This window comes from Daphnia magna, linkage group LG2 (assembly GCF_020631705.1).
Source record: "Daphnia magna isolate NIES linkage group LG2, ASM2063170v1.1, whole genome shotgun sequence".
Classification (NCBI taxonomy): domain Eukaryota; kingdom Metazoa; phylum Arthropoda; class Branchiopoda; order Diplostraca; family Daphniidae; genus Daphnia; species Daphnia magna.
Genome location: NC_059183.1, coordinates 12,585,419 through 12,604,785, shown reverse-complemented (window position 1 = coordinate 12,604,785; position 19,367 = coordinate 12,585,419). Strand labels below are relative to the sequence as shown.

The 19,367-nt window shown below is 46.6% G+C and overlaps 2 protein-coding genes across 2 annotated transcripts in view; one reads left to right on the top strand and one right to left on the bottom strand.

The window, feature by feature from the left end:
• The window catches only part of LOC116917347, a 29,310-nt gene extending 12,034 nt beyond the window's left edge, over window positions 1-17,276 (top strand). The window contains 26 exon segments of the mRNA XM_045169626.1: window positions 1-135; window positions 180-2,327; window positions 2,329-2,448; window positions 2,450-3,847; window positions 3,849-3,953; window positions 3,955-4,167; window positions 4,169-5,320; window positions 5,322-6,905; window positions 6,907-8,263; window positions 8,724-8,765; window positions 8,873-9,043; window positions 9,135-11,791; window positions 11,793-11,987; window positions 12,052-13,348; window positions 13,413-13,793; window positions 13,866-14,003; window positions 14,077-14,202; window positions 14,261-14,387; window positions 14,481-14,583; window positions 14,655-14,870; window positions 14,943-14,973; window positions 15,052-15,136; window positions 15,340-15,396; window positions 15,585-15,666; window positions 15,975-16,128; window positions 16,379-17,276. Coding sequence (XP_045025561.1) covers window positions 1-135; window positions 180-2,327; window positions 2,329-2,448; window positions 2,450-3,847; window positions 3,849-3,953; window positions 3,955-4,167; window positions 4,169-5,320; window positions 5,322-6,905; window positions 6,907-8,263; window positions 8,724-8,765; window positions 8,873-9,043; window positions 9,135-11,791; window positions 11,793-11,987; window positions 12,052-13,348; window positions 13,413-13,793; window positions 13,866-14,003; window positions 14,077-14,202; window positions 14,261-14,387; window positions 14,481-14,583; window positions 14,655-14,870; window positions 14,943-14,973; window positions 15,052-15,136; window positions 15,340-15,396; window positions 15,585-15,666; window positions 15,975-16,128; window positions 16,379-16,386 — 14,082 coding nt within the window. The 3' untranslated portion in view covers window positions 16,387-17,276.
• LOC116917352 (phenylalanine--tRNA ligase, mitochondrial) lies at window positions 17,232-19,247 on the bottom strand. The gene is made up of 8 exons (XM_045169622.1): window positions 19,030-19,247; window positions 18,714-18,961; window positions 18,423-18,651; window positions 18,208-18,361; window positions 18,008-18,139; window positions 17,764-17,924; window positions 17,575-17,694; window positions 17,232-17,509 (listed from the first exon to the last, which is right to left on the bottom strand). The coding sequence occupies exons 1-8, from the start codon at window positions 19,108-19,110 to the stop codon at window positions 17,342-17,344; spliced, it is 1,293 nt and encodes a 430-aa protein (XP_045025557.1). The 5' UTR covers window positions 19,111-19,247; the 3' UTR covers window positions 17,232-17,341.
• Window positions 19,248-19,367: the final 120 nt, after the last annotated feature.

Below are 19,367 nucleotides of genomic sequence, written 5' to 3'. Positions count from 1 at the left end.
GCTCCGATTGAAGCTGATGTCATTGAAACCGAAGAAGTTGTCACAGAAAACGTGGAAGTGACGACTATCACGGCTTCAATCGGTGAGTTGGAAGCTGACCTGCCCTTCAAAACCGAAACAGGGGGAAAGGATCCTGTTCCCGGCTTTCATTGAAAGTATTCAATCTGAGCCCGTTCCAGTCGTCGAGGGTGAACGAAGTAGAATTGCAGCCCATCCTAGCTGTGAATGCTGAATCTGTGCAGTCAGAGCCTATTCCATCTGTTGATGTCGAAACCGTTGAACCCTCAGTTGTCCCTGTCGAAACCGTTGAACCCTCAGTTGTCTCTGTCGAAACCGTGGAATCAGAGCCCGTTTCCAATGTCCAGCTCAAGACGGGAGGCAAAGATCCTGTTCCAGCCGTTCATATCGTAGCTGTGGAGTCTTTCCCAGCCGTGAAAGCCGAAAACCCTCTAACTGAAAAGCTGGAAGTGATTTCGGCCGTGCAAGAGGAACCGACTGTCCCTGATAGACCAGCCGATGACCTAGAAACAGAATTTGAACCGGAAACATTTACGTCTGCCCCAGAAAGCGGAACTGAGCAAGGCACGGAAAGTGAACCATCTAGTCAAGACGGTCAACGAGAACCTCGTGTCGAAAATAAACCCCCAATCAGACCGAAACTACCTGCCCTGGGACCATTGCCACCACGGCCGGTAGAGCCAGCCCGACCCGTCGGACTCATCTCTTCCTTCGAAGGTTCACTCGTCAACAACGGAGTGACCACCGTCTACACGTCGCTCATTTTCGGTACAGTCATCGACGGTGAATGGGCTAACGTGGTAAGTACCATCACCACTGTTTTGGCACCCAACGCGATCGTCGATACTGTCGCCCCCGTTATAGTAGACACACCCGTTGAGATTGTAGCTACCGTTCCGGTCGCCGTTGTCGCCACTGAGCTTCCTGCTGAGATTCCGGCATTTGCGGCCCAGCCTGTTGAGCTGGAAAGCAGTTTGAATCAGCCAATTGAAACTAGCACCCCGCTGGCGGAAACGCCGCAAGGTTTATTGCCCGTCACTCGCGTCACTACCTTCACGTTCTTTACGACATTCACGGAAACTAAAGGAGACGAGGTTATTACTTCAGTTAGCTCTCGCGAAGTGGTCAGCTCCGATGTTCAGTACGTCGAAGAGACAATCAAACCTGATGATATCGTCGAGATGATGTTGGGTGAATCGGGTAACGAAACCAGTCCTTCCATCACGACTGTCTTTAAAACGTACACCTATTTCTCGACGCTTTTCGATGATACGACCACCAAAATGATTACTCGTGAGGAAGTCGAATCAAGCGTGATTACGCTGACAGGTGAAAGCCCATTAGCCACGACACCTGTACTCCAAGAAGCCACCAAAATGATGGAAAGTGAGGTCATGACTACCAAAATGGTGGATGAAATTCAGCCGAGTGTCATCGAATCTTCGCTAATGGAGTCTGTCGGTGACGAAGCAGGAAAAAGGAAACAGCTTTTCAGTTCGCTAGCTGGCGGTATTGTCAAAACATTCTTTACTACCTTCACCTTTTTCACGACGGCTTTGGTCAACGGAACAACGGTCGTGTCTAGCCGTATTGTGGTTAGTACCAACGCTGTAACTCCCACTGTCCAGCTGACCGACATCGACGAAGAACTCTGGGAATCGCTGAAAGCGCAGGACGAGCGTAGAAGTCAAGAATCAGCTTCGACATCCGTTCCGGTTTCAACTGCTCAGACTAGCCTTCCTGTAGTGCCGTCTATTGAAACCGTCCTTCCGGTTGTGATCGTTTCGACTCCAGTTGTATCGACACCCGAACCCTCCACCGTCGCTGTTGAGCCAGTCTCCCAAGAACCCGAAATTAGTCAAGCGGAAGTAACGGTCGAGACATCCGAAGAGCCCATAAGCTCCACGGATTTAATGCCGACGCCACCACCCATGGAGGAAACTGTTCCAGTGGCACCGATCGAAAGCCCCGTAGAAACTACCCCCATCGTTTCTTCGTCAGAAGCTCCGATTGAAATCATTTCCGAAGAGCCAATCGTTTCCGAATCTCCGATCGAGGACGTGCCGACCATCGATCCATCAACAGCCACGGAACCTTCGCTTCCGCAGACGCTTTACACAACTTTCACGTACTTGACGACCTTCTTCACAGATGGAACGTCCAATGTCGTCAGCCGTGAAGAGACGGTGACCAACGTTCTGACGGAAATGGATGCTGTTATCGAGGCCACTGTTCCAGTCTTCCCTATTACTTACTACACTACATTCACCTATAAAACAACATCGTTTGTTGATGACCAAACATTGATTCGACACACGAGAAGAGACCGTGACCAACATCGTGACGCCCACAGCTTCTGCAAGCGAAGCTCCTACCGTCCAGCCAATCGTCCCGACATCTGTCATTGCCATCACTCCAACGCCAACCATTCGATCCAGCCCTGACCACTTTCTATACCACCTTCACCTATTTCGCAACCAGTTTTGAAGCAGATTCTTCCATTGTGACCAGCAGCGTGGAAACCATCACTAATTACGTTTCAGCATCAGAGACGATCGTGGCTCCTGTGGCTACGATTGTGCCCAGCCTCGATGATGCTGCCACTCCGGTTATAGACATCCAACCGACACCGCCAGCCGTTGATGCTGAAGTGGTTGCCAATAACACGGCTCGCAACATTGGAACGAACGTCGTCAGTCAATTGATTGTTGATTTGGCCGCATCGGAGAAGAGCAACCTTCCATCATTGACTGGATTGCTATCGACCATCCGCAGCACGTTGGTTAATAACGGCATTACGACTGTTTTCACAACAGACGTGCTGGGCACGTTCATTAACGGTCAGTACGCCCGCATCTTGGAGAGTTCCAGCGAAGTGCTCAATCCAGCATCTCAGCTTCCGGCGACAGTTATTGTAGCTGCGAGCGGAGTGGAAGGTTTAGAAGCAACTGATTTGTTTCCATCTTCGGTGGTAACACCGTCCGTCGAGTTGGAAGGGTCTATCGTGCTGCCCGTCAGCCCGTCTCAGACGATTAGCACGTCACCCGCACCCGAAAGCGGAGTTGAAGAACAACAGGACAATGAAAGCTCCAAAGTGGACGGTGGGCGTATCACGACGCGCCTATCGGCACCTCCCCGCAACCGCACTTTCGTTCCTGCCATCAGGCCGTTCACCCAGCGACCGCGACCTCCTTTGCCCACTAGGCCAAGACGGCCTCCTTTCACCAGCGCCGTCAGCGTCAGTGACGAAACAACCACCTCCTCTCCAATTTCGCCAAGCCCGGCCTCAATTAGTGGCGGTAGCAGCAGCAGCAGCGTAAGCCGTCCAGCTCCATTTAGTAGCCGATTCCGGCCATCCGGCGTTTCACCTATCATCGCCAGCAGCACCGCAGGGGAGTCTTCATCCCGAAGCGGAAGCCAATTCTTCCGTTTGCGATCATCTGGTTCTCCATCTAGTATCGGAGGAATCAGTCCGACTCCAGTCTTGTCTTCTTCCACCGGCCTTCCGGGCCGTCGGTTCTCCAGCAGTAGCTTCGCACCGTCGATCGGTTCTCCCCGCAGTAGTTTGGCCGGATTATCTGCCCGTCGACCATCGATTTTGAGCAGTGGTGTCCGGGCTTCCGGCCTTTCAAGCAGCACGATCGTCAGTAGCGGTTTGAGTAGCTCCGTATCCAGCACTCTGCGATTCGGACGGCCAACAACTCCACTGACAGTTGCCATTGAAGAAGAAATTACCACCGATGATAATTCTGAACCCGTGACTCCAACAACAGCCAGAGCGACTTCCTCATTCAGGCGCCCGTCTCCGATCAGACCGGCAAGTCCAGCCTATCGAGCCGGCAGCGGTGTCGCCACTTATTCCATCCCGTCGTCAATTTCCATTCTCAAGAGCCAATTCTCGCAATGTGAATCCGGCTGTGACTGAATCAAGTCGCCTCATCATCCGACTCGAGTAGTTCCACTAACTCTCTTTCATCCGATTCGAGCGTAACATCGCGTCCTAGATTCGTCCGTCCGCCAAAGTTGACTTTTACTGAGAAGCCCAGACCTGCGGTTACGAGACCAACTCGTCCGGCCAGCAGGACTGAAGCTGCTGCTGCATCAAATGTTGAAGTAGTGACTGTCGAAGCACCTGAAGTCTCTCCTTCCACGTTCCAAACGACAGATTGACTTCGATCACTACTTTTACGATCCAGCGCATTATCGCAGACCTTCCGCCAAGACCAGCCCGACACGTGGACGCGCTGCTAGCGCCTCAATCGTGAACCAGGATTACGAGTACGAACAACGTCTCGCTCTCCTTGACGCTCAAGATTACGATGGATTCGAAGTTGAAGATCGCAAAGTTACTAAATCTCGTCAAACATCGTCGAGCACCTCCGCCCTGCGAGACCGTCTTATGGCCAACAGGCAGAACCGGAATCAAGCGACTACGCCTGCCCCTCGATCGCGGACGAGGACATCTTCGGCTACTGCGGGAAGAACTAGTCAGAACAGAAGACCTGGAACATCTACGTCTTCTAGAACCCGCCCTACAACCAATGCTGCGGTAGCAAGGCAGCGAGCGAGGGTATCTACCACGACGGAAAGGAGCTCGTCAGGTGGTCGTCGTACGTTTGGTAATGGCCGTAGACCCAGCAATAGAAATCGCGTGCCCATCAACGATTTCGACGAAGAAGAATTCATTTCTCCAGAGCCAGTTTTACCCAGCTCGGCGCCTTCGCTTTCTTTGCCAATCAGCGTGACTCACAAAGTGCCCACCGAGACGACCATTCCAGTTGTTAACAACGGCAAGACGGAATTCAGGACGGTGATTGCCGCCAAGCCGAGCATCGAAGTTTTGGATCAATACTCTACGATGCGAGTTAGCGGAACATGGCGTTATCTAGCGAGCGAGGTTAGCGCTACCCCTACACCTGGCACCACCTTGATTACGCAATACGTTTTGAAACCAACCGAGACGACGACGGTGACTTTCACGCCGACCACTATCCGTGGAAGACCTACTTCCTTTTCTCACATTGTGCCCAGTACAGCGTTCGAAGTAGAGACGGTCGTTTCTACCATTTCCGATCCTCTGGCATCGACCAACAATTTATTGCAGCAGCTTTTACTTGGTGGTCTGCAACAAAGCGGGCCCGTCACAAGTTTCATCACGCATACCAACACATTCGTGACAACGTTGACGGAATTGAAAACGACCAAGATTCCAATCACGTTGCGTGGGCAAGAAATTTTCACGACTATCATCGGTTCGTTGAGCACAGTCATCACGGCTACTGATTTCAGTACGGAGACGATTCATCACGGGGCCAACGGATGCTCCAGGAAATGCTTTGGCTAATCTGCTTCCAGCTCTTCTGGGTAATCAATTATTGCAAGCTCAACTATTGGCTCCCCAGCTGCAACCTGCACAGGTTTTACCCATTCAGGCTACACAGGTTCCGCAAGCCGCTGTTGTTCCACAAAAGAAAAAGGAAGAAATCTTATCCAGTCAAATGTTTGAGGAGTTTGACGAAGTTGCTTTCGAGCCGCTCGAGGAATTCAAAGTCGTCGAACAGCCGAGAGAGGAAATTGTTCCCGCGAAACCCATACCGGTTACGAGCGTAATCACTCTCTTCTTGTCTGGTCGACGACCTGGAGAATTCAGCTCCATTTTGTCTACGATCACGCTGGATGGCAATGCAGCCGATGCTACGGTAGTCAAACGCCAAGTTGATCCTACCGATATCCTTCCAATGGAGGCTTCCCAACTTCCTTTCTTGGTCGGAACAGACAAGGGAATCTACGAATTGCCCGAGAATTATTCACCGCTAGATCTCGATTATTACGTCATGTCGGCCATCAACGAAATGGACACTGAAGCCATTGAAGATGTTAAAGAGACCCAACGTTTGGCTGACGTTATCAAGAAGGCTAAAGGAAACAGCAGACGCAAAGCTCGTCAAGTTTCGTACGAATGGACGGATGAGGAACCGCTGGAAGCTATTGAATCTAATCTGGAGGAATTCAAAGTAGAGCCATTGCCCAGTGGACGTGGAACGCTCCGGCGCAGGACCGTCACTCGCAAAGTATCCGATATTGTTTCTGAACGAAAAATCGGTGAAGATTTCGTATCGAACAATCGCGCACGTAAAGTGGTGGTCGTCACTCGACGCCGTCCCGTTTCATCCGCCAGCGTCGTCGACGATCAGAAAATTGCCCGCCGGATCGATAAAGGGGAATCGAACAATGCCGACGGCAAACCTTTTGTCGTCATCCGCAAGAGACCAGTCAATCGAACAGAAACGAAAAGTGAAGCGCCACCTCTTTCTTCTTCGTTGATCGAACCGGAAACGGAATCTCCAGTGCGTAACAACCTCTTCGGAGATGCTTATGCTCCTCGCACTTATTTCACCGTCTATTCCTATTTCTACACGCTACTAAACGGCCCCAATTCCGGACAAGTCTCTACCCGTGAAGTCAGCATTTCGGAAGTTGTCCGCGGTTCAGACGGTCGCCTTCCGGCTGGATTTCAGCGCACAGAAAATGGAAATGGATTGTATCCGCTGAGCAGCGGCAAATCGGTGGCTGACCTGAGTACTCGCGTCAACAACGGCATCACGACGCAAGTTAATTTGGCATCGATCACGTTGGTCAAATACGGCCGAGGAGCCATTCGAGCCTCTGCCATCGCCGCCAAAGCCAAGGAGGAAACACCTGTCCGTCCTACGACGCAGCCTCCCCGAAGAGTATCTATTGTACCCACTCCTCGAGTCGAACCATCTTTCGATGATTTCGCATCGGACGTCAATGATGTTACGCCCACGCAGAAACTTCCATCCGGAACAACACGGACTAGAGGACGAGCTCTGGAACTATCCAAGTCCACAAACATTGTGCGCCAGCCCTGTTGCTGTTGAAGAGACGAAGATCAGCCGGCCTTCTGGCAGCAATCGTGGAAGAGGCACCGTCCGTTTCAATCCAGCATCGGTTTTAGGTGAAAGCATTGATGTGATACCCACGGTGGTTAGATCCCGTGTCAATGCCGAACCTCGAGTTCCACAACAGCAACCCCGAATTATATCGGGACCGACTCGTGGCCCTGTCCGAGTTCCAGCACGAGTTCCACTGCGGAACACGATCGTACGAGAACCTTTTCGCAAACCGGAACCTGTTGTCCGCAACCCAATAGTCCGAGGTCGTCCCCGACCGATAGAAGAGCAAGAACTCTTTGTTGATATTCCAGAAGAAGAACCGATTCAGCCTTTTGAAGATGAAGTTTTCTATGACGACCCTGGATTCACGGAGGACCCACCGGCTGACGAAGATTATTTTTACGATCATCACGAAGATGAACTACCGTTGCTCGATGGACAAGAACCAGAATATGATGACTTTGTAGATACTAATGAGCCGCCGCAACTCGTTAACATTAACGCTGTTGAAACAGCAACACCGGCAGTTAAGACAAAGACAACCGTGACCACCGTGGCTAGCGCAACTGTCAGCGAAACGAGTAGCAATACGAAATTGATTGGCGTGACACCGACACGCCGCACGACCATTTCACGTAAATTGCTGAATCCCCTTCAGAGCCACTTGAGCAGTATTTTGGCCAATTCCCGATCCGGTTTGAGAGCCAGCTCCAGCGTGCTAAAGACTAATGAGCCCGGTTCATCGAATCCCTTCCGTTCTCGTTCCCACTCGAAATCTAGCGTCATCCCGACGTTCACAACATCCACCGTTGTATGGGAACAATTCCAAACGCTCTCTACTTTAGCCGTTGACGGAGGTCGAAGCGGCATACCCCTCACGCTGATCACGTCGTCATTGACAACCTTGTTCGACTCTGAATTGTCTTTACTGACGGCATCTCCTGATGTGTTCAAACCAGTCGTTCAACCAACTGTTTTGCCCATGTCACGAAACAAGCCGCATAATTTCAATCCGACGGCTCGTTTGACATTGCCCATTCGAGCATCGGTCGCTATCGGCCTGTTACCATCGACTGGTACCATCGAGTCGACCATCGAAGACACATCCGAGCCTACGACGGAATCCAATGTGGACACCACCGAGGTACCCAACCTGTCCGACCTGTTGCTTCGCGGTGGTAATCTCGTCACGGTCGTCGAGACACAGTTGAAAACTTTCACCGCTGTCGTCACACGAAAGAGCGGAGACGAGGAGGAGGTCACCACCCGTCTAGAAGTTCTACCCGAATTGGTAACCAAGACGATTGTGCAAATCGAGCCAACAGCAGGTAAATGAGTCTCCCATTTAATTTTACCTTTTTTTAAATACATTTAACAATTTCAAAATAAGAAGAGTCAGATAATAAATCAACGGTTAATAATGGTGCTGAAGTTGTCTTCTTACAGTCTTTAGCCAATTTGTTTGAATGCTTTGTTGTTATGTGCTTCGAACGCATCGCCCTTCACTTTCCTTTCCAAAACATAGCCTACTTCTTAATGCTGACTGTCTCGTCCAAAATTGTATATATTTTTTTCTACTTTTTTTTTTTTTTTTACGTGATTCAATTCTTCTTGCCAGCTTTCTCTTTGAAGAACGTAAACATGTCGACAACTTTCATTCGGTTTTGTACGATTTTTGTAACCAAAACTTTCGTTCGCGCGACCTGTTATTAGTTTTCACTCAACAGCAGATTGACATTCTTTTCTCGTTTTCTACCGTTTTATTTTTTTACGACCGACATTTTCCAGTCGTTGATGTCCAAGCATCCCTAGACGCTTTGGAAAATCTTGGTAAGTCGTTTTCTTTTGTTTCTATTTCACCTGATTTGGAGAATTGTTCAAAATTTTATTTTTCCTATCTCTTTATTTTTAAAAATAATAAAAAAACAAACAAACAGTTCCGACAGCTCGGGCTATTCCTGCCAGAGACGGACGCGAGCAGCTGATCCGCGATGACGGTGTCGAAGAAGTTCGGGGCGGTCGCCTTAATGTGGGCGTTGGCAGCAGCAATCGAAACCCGAATTTCGCCACGAAAATAATGAGCAATGGAGTCGAAGTTCTCGTTGCCAGTAAGTAGTCTGATATGATTTCTAGTAGAGAAAGTACTAAGAAAGGCATTGAAAACTGTAATTGTATTCATTATTAACTTTCGCTATCCAGACGAGAAGAAATCGACGCTTTTGGCGCAGAACGTCGTTCAGAAGAGCCAGACGGTCATTGAGCCAAGCCCGCCAATTACACTAGCGGCTAGCACACTTGTTAATCAAGTTACGTTGGCCGGCCAAGTGGAAAATGTCCGCCTCTTCTCCTCCATTCAATCGGATCCAGCTCGATTTCAAACGTTTACCCAAATGACGACCTTCACCTATTTGACGACGCTGTTTGATGGCGCTTCAAAATTGGTCAGCAGTCGGGAGGAGATCATCACTAACTTTGTAACGCAAGAGAAGGGACGCAAAGAGACTGTAGTCAAACCAACAGCTACCGTTACGACTGGCCAGCCCGGTTCTTCCAATTACAATACTTTCACCCACATGACCACTTACACTTACTTCAACACTTTCCTCGACCAGAAGAGGCCCGTTGTTTTGACCTCCCAGGAAACGGTTTCCAATGTCATCACCGTTCCAGCTGGCCAGCCTGAAGCTACAGAACGTACCCTGGAAACGTCTACATATTTGAGGACCTATATCTTTTCCAGCAAACTCGACAGGGATGCGATCGCCACGTCCAAGGAAGTAGTGACCCAAGTTGTCGTAACGGAAGCCCCGCGTTTGAAGGTCCTACCGACGCCCGTCGCCACGTTTATGGAAGTCACTAAAACATATCTCAACACGTTGACTTTGATGTCGACTCAAATCGATGGCACAACATCGACCGTCCATCGCGTTACCACAGTCCGGCCGGAAATAGTCGTCGAGACCATCCGTGATTTTGAACCGACTCCAGTTCTAGAAGGCTCTCAAATAATGCCAACCGAAAATGATTTTGGAGGAGACGGACCACTTGTGGCCACTAAAACTTACTTCACCACCAAAACTCACTTTACGACTCTCCAGCAAGGCACCAAGACTATCGTCCAGTCTCGCAAAGAAGTCCGGTCTTCGGTCGTCACGGAAACTATCGACGGGAATCGAGCTTCGCTTTTCGCTCAACAGGATACCTCCACCAAGGTTCCAGGAGATCAAAAGACTCGTCCAACTTACATCCAGCTGGGTCCCAATCTCTACGGAAAGCTGAGGACTCTCTTCGCTACAGCCACATATTACATCACTAATTCGGCTGGTGATATTTCATCAAAACGTTTAGTCGTCCCACAAGTTACAACCGATGTGGTGCCGCTGGATTCCATCCCGTCGGAAGCACTGATCGAGCCATCCATTCCCGCCCTGTCCGATATTGAGGTGACTGCAGTACCTTCCGGATCCAACCAGGTCCTGACACCAGAGCAGCTTCAGTCATTGAAACTCTCCTTCCTTGCTAGCCAGCAATCGTCGGCTGTTAACATTCAGCCCAGCTTGATTTTGAGTCCGGAACATTTGAGCTCGTTGAAAGAATCTTTCTTGTCCAATAAGCCGTCAGTCACACCGACCGATTCGCCATTTGAGACGATCGATTCGAGCACCGATCCTGAAGTGACTGAAATTACCACCGATCCTACCAATGAGGACGGTTTCGAACCACCTTTTATCAGTTTGTCGCCGCCGGAAGCAGGTGAACCGTCGCCGGAAACTGTGATTATGGTGACCAACACAGCAGGTGAGGTTTTGATCATCCCGACCGAGATTCTCGGCACCCAACCGTCGTCGACATCGACATCGTCATCATCATCATCATCTGGCATCATTGGCGGATTGAGCGGAGGTACATTGGCATCCATATTGGGCGGTCTCGGTACAATTGGATTAACGGCATTGGGTCAAAGTTTTGCAAACAATAATCCCGGTGGTCTGAATATTAACCTGGGTCCGGTGTTTGACGCCATGACGGGCGTTCTCTCCAATGGACTCATTGCGTCCAGACGGAATAGTACGGATCGTTCCGACTCTGCTACCCATACCCATTTAACCTCGCTTAACCAACAACAACTATCTAACACAATCCAATCCAGTAAACCTCATGTGCCCTTACATGAACCAATGTTCATCCCTATCGGTGGATTAGCAGGTGTGGAGACGTTACAGCAGAATCCCGACGTGCAAGGCCGTCGCCCGCCCAACGTCATTCCATTGAAACCTATTGTGGGCCAGCAGCCACCACAGCCGTTGACGCCCAACCAGCCGCAAAGGCCACCCACTGTTCTCCGTCGCCCTGAGCCTGGAGTGCCACTTCAACCTGGTGTGCCCGGTTCACCTCTTCTCCGCCCTGGTTCTAATGCTGGCCAACAGTTTGGAATAAGCCAGTCCGCTCAGCAGCCAATTCCACCTCCGGCACCTATTAGCTTTAGCGCTCCACCTCTGCAGACGGGATTCACGGGCATGCCCAATCAGCCAAAGAGCATTCTTCCGGCTACGCGCACCGCTGGATTGGCAACAGCTGTTCCAGGTGTTCGCCCACCTCCACCACCATTCGTCAACGGTCAAAATAACATTGATCGTGTTCAAATCGAACCCAGCCGACCCATCCAGCAATCAAGCCGCCCACCTAACGGCCAGTTCTTTGCTGCTAATGGACAACAGATCAACGTACCACCTTTGCCTGGCTCTGTAATACCACCACCACCCGCATCTCCACCTCCACCACCACCTGGTCCTATTCCCCAACCTCCGGTTGATGTCATTGGTCCTGGATCGATCGTTCCTGGTCCTGATGGTAAACCCGGTGAGAATTGTACCTGTTCCAGAAGGTGAAGAGCCTCCACCAGGCGCTGTTGGACAAGTCTTTATCCGACCTGTTCCTGCTCCTGCTCCTGCTCCAATCATTCCATCCATCATTCGACCCGAGCAGCAACAGCCTCCCAGACGTGAAGATGTCAACGTTCCTCTGCTTCCAGTTCGTCCACCACCTATCCAGGTGATATTAGTATTTATTTTAAATAACAAACATTTGAAGATATTTAACTGGCATTTTTATGTAGATTCCGGCTGTGCAAACAATTGCCTCTATCGTCGGTGAGAACACAATTGTTGCTACCAACATCGTCAGTGGCGGACAAACAACTGTGCTCCTGCCCAACGATCCTACCCCCGTCTTTAACATGCCTAGCACTGCAGCTTGGCCGTCAATTGTTCCATCAGGCATTAAGCCATCTGCCGTTGAAAGTTTCAGCGTGATGCCCACTGATGTACCGGAATCAGGAGGCAATCTTGAAGGAATGGGCAGCATCTTGCATCCTGGTTTGACTCCTTCCACATCGACCAGCAACATGAAAGAAGTGAGCAGCATGCAGGACACCGACTTGTCTTCTTCCACAGCGCCCACCAGTTTGGAAGGAGTTGGCACCATCTTGCAGCCTGGCTTGGCACCATCTCCACCGCCAGCTGGAGGCAATATCGAAGGAGGAGGTAGCATTTTGCAACCTGGATTGGTTCCTTCCGGATCGGCAGATTTGCCACCTGTTGCTGAAGCTTCGTCTACGTCAGTAACTCCAGCCCTTCACGAATTCGCGTTCGGTTCGGAAAGCGGTGAAGTTGATCACACACCAACATTGAACATCTTCTCCGACAGTCCTTCCACAGAGATTATGCCTTCTGTCTTCCAGAACGCACCATCCGAATCCCCGACGATTTCAACCAGATGGCCTCTTGTCCACCACGATTTGGACACACCTGAACGGAAAGAAATTTTCGGTGTCACGTCTGTCGTGATGGGACCTGGAAGTCCAGATTTCACGACTGTAGTCTCCCGTGTAGAAGCTGATGGCCGGACTGCGTTCTCCACTATCATCCAGAAATCTACAACCATCACCTACGTTGAACCAACAACAATGCCTACTACTGCGGCCAGTCCAGTCATACCGGCCATCGAAGAAGAAGAAGAAGAAGAACAAGCGGAAAAGATTGCGGAGCCAGCCTTAACGTTCCCACCTAACTCTCCGTTCGTTCCTCCAACGAATCCTCCATTGCGCCCACAGGCCATCAGCAGTAGCAGCAGCACAAGTACTACTAAATCTAAAACAACTTCTACGACACCTGCCGCAAAGGTAGAACCCCCAATGGCCAAGGATGTCATCGTGGACAACACTGGTAACAAGGTCGTCTTGGGTGGCGGATTCGGTGGATCTTTCAGCGTCAACCAACCTTCGTCCATTGAAGATGGTTGTCGTGGCCGTTGCAGCAAAGAAAAATCAGAGGTGTGCGTCTACGCCAACGGCCAACACGAATGTCTGTGCCGTCCTGGATACAGTCGCTCCGATCCTTTCGAAAGCTGCAGCAGTAAGTCACGTTCAAGTTGGTTTTTGTGGTTCCCTTGTAGTAATATTTTCCTGCATTCCTACAGAAACGTACACCTACCAATTGAAATTGGTGTTGGAGAGCATGAACAGGACCATGTTGCATTTCGACAGCAACTTGAAGGACGAAATTTCGCCACAGTACCGTAGTTTGGCGTCGAATGCTCGAATGGGTCTTAAACAAGCCTTGATGAGCACAGATTTGTCTGAATCTGTTCAAGACAGTCAGGTGATGGGTATTCATCCAACCAGCGAAAGCGAATTGCAGAGCGATGGTGTCTTGGTCGATTTCTTTATTCATTTGGCAAAACAACAAGACGAGAATGAACTCAAGAGTAAACTGGTGAAATCCCTGGAACGTAATAATTACTTCCTCGGTGAGAGCGACATCACTGCTGCTCGTTTCACCGACAGTCTTCAAGCTCAAGGTAAATACCACGATATCAAATTAATTGGAACTGATTACAATTTTTTTATATATTTTCTATGCCAAATTACAGACTTTGACGAATGCAGTCATGAGGGTCATCATGATTGTTCGGAATTCGCTGACTGTATTAACGAAAAGGGATCTTATCGTTGTCAATGTAGACCAGGTTTCATCGATTCTTCTGACGAGGATGGTCGCATTTGTCTTGGTAAATACCAAATCTCCCCCCTTGAAATTTCGTCAGAAATTTTATGGCTATTTATATTTTTCTCGTCTTACAGCCGAACGCCAAGATTGCGAAGAATGCAGTGGTCACGGACGATGCGTGTTTGAGCCCACTTCAAATGAAATGACTTGTATATGCAATAAGTGGTTTGCCGGCAAAGAATGCCACATCAATTTGAAGGGTAAATTCATCTATAGCATTTGTTGAAGAACTTTAATCTCAATTGCTGAATTATGTAGTGGTAATGATCGTCGTGCTGGCAGTCGGTATCTTCACGATCCTTCTTATAACTGCCATAATCGTCGTTTGCTGTTTGCGTTCGCGACGGGCCAAGGGATCCATCACTGGTGGACCTTCTTTCCTCAGGTGGGTATCTTTTTTCTGATTGCGATATGCACCGATAGGTCATTGGAACGCCATTTTGACGGTCAATTTTAACATTATTCCACTTTCAATCAGATACAGGGGTCCGAGTGTTCCCGCTAGTGGTACTCTTGATAGAGCGGCCATGATTCGTGGAGATACAAGCAGTGAAGGCAGTGGCAACGACAACTTTGGCGCTGTAAGATAATGGAATTTTTCATTCAGATAATAAGTCGAATATGACGTTGATTTACAATATGTTTGCCACAGGGAACAAGCACGTTGGATGGCAAAGCAGCAGCACGTGTTTCAGCTGGAGGCCCCGCTCTTCAGAGCTACAGGCCTTACGGAGAGGGTCTAATGATCCCCAGAGCCAAACACCAGCACGGCCCCACAACGGCTTCCGCAAACAATTCCAGTTCCGCCGAAAGAGGCGAAGCTGCACCAAACAGAGAACATCAATTGATGGATTATCTTGATGGACGCGTATGTTATTTTCATCTATTCCACCAGAAAGAATAATTTTTCATTGACACTTTTCTTTATTAATTTTTTCAGGGTCCCAAGAAAGTCCTTCCGGATAGGGATGGTACTCAATTCATAATTAATTAGTCGGATATTTTAGAAAAATTCTAATGAAAAATTTGTATCACCCTAAAATGTTTAGGTAAAATGACAGACACCCGTTCAAGCGAAGTCCTCTCGGCAGGTGGTAGAACTTCAGTCAGCAGCACTTCACAATTCCGCGACAGGTAAAATTTCTTAATTGTAATATATTACCTTTTTTGGCTTTGGGGTATTTATATCTGCACCTGAAAACACGTGAGGTTTTGATTTATCCTTCTTTTCCACTTTCACTTATTCCACGTTCTTTTGTTTGTTTGTTTGTTTTTTTTCTCTGCATTTCTTCAATTTTCTCTCTGTCCTCTTGATTTCTTCGCAAACTCTCCATTAGCCTTGGAAAAATGGAATCTGCGGAAACGGACGCACAGGGAAAAGCTGAGCTAGAAACGTAAGGCGCATCAATATTGCACCGATTCTTTTCTAACTTGAAATGTTCTTTCTGTTACTATTTGAATTTCATTGATATTACTCTCGGCACTTCATTTGTTCCTAATAGTCCTATCCTTTAGTCACTTTATTAAGATCTAATCACAATGAATAATCTTAAACAAAAATGTTTTTTAACAATTCGTGTAGGACCGTATCGGAAGTTCGATCATTCGATGAAACGACCATCCACCCGGCAACGAGACGACCTGCCCAATATTACCAAAGCGATGTAAGTCACACGCCCTTTTATTTTATTTCTTTAGATAATTGGTTGAATTTATTTTAAATCATATAACTAGCATGCTGCATGATATTTCCGAACATATTATATTTATTGCATGACTTGTTTTGTCAAAAATCAAAATGTCTTGCGTGAGTGAATTCACGCATCCATCTTTACGAGATGCATTTTGATTGCATTCCTTCGATTCCTCTATCTCTTAATTAACTTTCGAGAATGAAAACATTAACGCGCTTAGAACAAAATCAAAAGACACACAAAAAACTATGTTGTGATACTATATAATGCGTATCAAGGCTGCGGCTATGGAATCTGATGGCATGTCAGACAGGCATCCGGCTGGTGCCCGTGACACGGTGTTGAGTGATCAAAAAACACTGATTCAACAGTTGCTTTCCTATCCCCAACCGTTCACCATTACCCGTCCGAAAGTCTACAAATCCCTTCCGAGTAAGTCCCCAAATCAAAGGGGCTCTTCTAAAAGCTGTCCTTTTTATTTTCATGTAGTTTTCTACAAGTAACACAAAGTAGATGGTATCTGTAACAATCATCAAGGGTGATGATTTACTTGGGCTTTGGGTGTACCTAACCGCTTGTTGTTGTTGTTAATACCCGCTTTTTTCAGAAACCGTAGTTTGTTTCCTTCGTATCATTGAATATGTTAATTTATCTTCTATTTTTTTTTTTTTTTTTTTTTCAGGAGAGTGACAACTCCAACTTTGATTCTTTGTAGACCACTACGTTTGCGATGATCGTAGCCAGAAAATCTTGAATTAAAAATTGTTTTTCTTTCTCTCGTGAGCGAATACCAGAGCTCTTAAATTTATGTAACAACCCAGCAGGTCGCACGAAAGGAAGAGCGATTCAAGTACATAGTTGATGATTGGGTTTTATGAATTTCTTCGGTTTTTTTTCCGCTTTTTGTTTCATTTCTTGCTGAAGAAAACAAATGAAAGCAAAAGATGTGTTTGCTCAACTGCCGGGAAAGATTTTTTTCTTTTTTCTTTTGCATTGTTATAATATCGACCAACACCACACATTTTCTGTATCCCCCTTTTTTATTCATTTATTTGTACTTCATTGATTGTGAGTGAAGAAAAATTTTATTTGGTGCCTTTTTTTATATAGAAAAAGAAGGGAACATGTTTTTAATGTTTTTAATTAACATCCAGCATCTATATCTTTTATCTGTTTATATGCATAACTTTAATGTTTGGGCGCGATCAGGTGACAGTTTCAATCACCAAAAATATGGCAACCGCAGAGGAAAATGATTAAATAAAAGAATATCTTCTCCTCCCCCCTCCAAAAAAAAAAAAAAAAAAAAAACATATTTAGCTGAGGAGAACAAAAAATGTAACAACTAACCTTTGGCTGGACCAATTTTTTTATCATGTTTAGACAAACTAAAAAACATACAAACATATACAGTGTCCAGTGAATTGTTTTTCCGTTTGACAAGAGTGTCTCCACACTAAAACTTTTTTTTGTATTATTTTATCTTTCTTTATCTGGAATGATCCCTTTCAAAAAATTGCCTGTATAAAGCTTGGTCTACGCTGAAATGTTTATTTCAATACATCGCCAAAACTAATAAATAGATAATTTCTTGTCAACGGCTTTTCCACAGGTTGTGACTATATATGTACACGCACCAGTTATGTTAACGTATGGTTACACCCAATTCAGAGGTGAGTTGCGCTTCAATTCGTTTATGCACCTCATTGACTTCTGCCTGATTGAGTGTACGCTCCATATGGCGGTAGGTGATCCGATAGCATTGGCTCCGCTTTTTAGTCTTTGGATGAACGAATTCGTCGACTAAACGAACCTTATAAGATAATAATGTGAAAAATATTTCGCAAGGTGCTGACAAAGACATTTTCAAAGTTATACTTGCTCAACAATGTCGCCTCCTACGCCACGGACAATTTCGTAAATATCACTTGGGTTGATGCCCCCTTCAGGTAGCCAAAAGCTGACATCATTGGAACACTGGGGATATTGACTAACCGACTGGTTAAAAATAAAGAAATACAAGCATGTTTAATTTTTGGAAAGAATACATAACTTAGATTGTTGTACCTTGTATTTGATTTTTTTATCGGGAGTTGCACCTTCAAACTGAGACAGAAATCCTGTATCATTGGACCAAAACAATCGTATGTCGGGTATTTCGTACAAACGCATAGCGATACGCTCTAGTCCAAGACCGAACGCCCATCCAACCTTGTCAGGAACACCAGCTATAAATGAAGCAGCACTCATGAGCAATTGAAATATGAAACCAGTTCATAGCAACGAAAAGTCAAATGACGAAAGCGAATACCGTTGTAAAGAATTTGTTGCTCAATCACTCCACAACCGAGCAATTCTAACCATTTATCTTGGAATTTGACTTCTAATTCAAATGATGGATGAGTAAATGGGAAATAAGTTTCTGTCCACCTTGTCTCAACATCTGTCCAGAGAACACAAAATGCATTTAAATCTAATCAAAAATGAAATGGGTTACTAAAACTCACATACCAGAGCCAAATAGGTGATGAACCAATTTGGTCAGACAGGTTTTCAGATCATGCTGTAGTTTTTTAGATGTTATTTCTGTGTGGTATTCCTGTTTCAAAGAGGTTCGCTTCCCATCTTCAAATAGCTCTACACTTTGCCTATCATCATCAAAAAGCTTTGGAAGAATCAAAATGTATTATTTTATTATTATTTTTTTTTTTTGTGGAAAATTATACTTCGTGCTTGGCAAACAGTCTCACACCTTCTGCCTGGTGGAAGACTGGAAAATGTGAAGAATCAATTTCATCCCTGCGGTAAACATCCCCCATCACAACAAAACTATCCAAGCCACTAGCAATCAACTCTTCTTGATGGGCACTGGTGTGACCTCTTAAGATGAAATCCTTGTTCAGGTAGTAGCAATCTGAGGGTTTACGGCTTGGATGGTCCTCAGGAATGAGTAAACTGAAACAAGATGTACATTAGAAGTTTCAAGCTGAATTTGTGAATGACAAAAAGTACCAAACCTGTCAAAATTTTTCTTTGTTGTAACAATTGGATCCAAACGGTCATAAATAGAAAATATTGGATTGCCAGCTCGGTTTGGAAAAGATTTGTACATAAATGAAATTATGTTCTCTCTCAGAAGGCACAAAGGGTGTCCAGGTTTCAAGTGCAAGTTCCTATTGAGATGCTTCAAAATATTAGGTGTCACATTTGTCCACTTGTCTCGGTTGAACTTTCGGCCATCGATGTTAACCGTAGAAGCGGTAAACTGTTTCAATTCATATTGTAATAATTATAGACAAACGATGAGAGATAATAACTCCAACGTATTAAAACCTCTATACTGGGGGCAGATTTTGTTGTGCAATTGCGACATTGATTGGCGAAAATTCGCAAGCTTTTCATCAACTGAGTCATTTCTTCGGACACGTGTGAAACTGTTCACGGAGGTAAATAAATGTTCGAAACTTCCTGTGACAGTGATAGATGGCAGCTCTAAGTTTATAACATTAGAAATGCAATCCGACAAAATGTAATAAAACAGTTCAAATAGATGAAAAACGATTCACTCGCAAAATTTGATACGGTGCGAAATCAAGTGGAAGTTTTGGAAAAAAATCGTACAACAAAAAATTTTTATCGTGATTTCCTTTCGGCAAGAAACGATAGTAGCG

Excerpts from the sequence above, each read along its gene's own strand:
- LOC116917352 (XM_045169622.1), bottom strand. The coding sequence starts at position 19,110 with ATGACTCAGTTGATGAAAAGCTTGCGAATTTTCGCCAATCAATGTCGC. Across the intron at positions 18,362-18,422 it reads GACTGTTTGCCAAGCACGAA|CTTTTTGATGATGATAGGCA; the intron begins GTATAATTTTCC and ends ATTCTTCCAAAG. Across the intron at positions 17,925-18,007 it reads GCAACAAATTCTTTACAACG|CTGGTGTTCCTGACAAGGTT; the intron begins GTATTCGCTTTC and ends CTTCATTTATAG.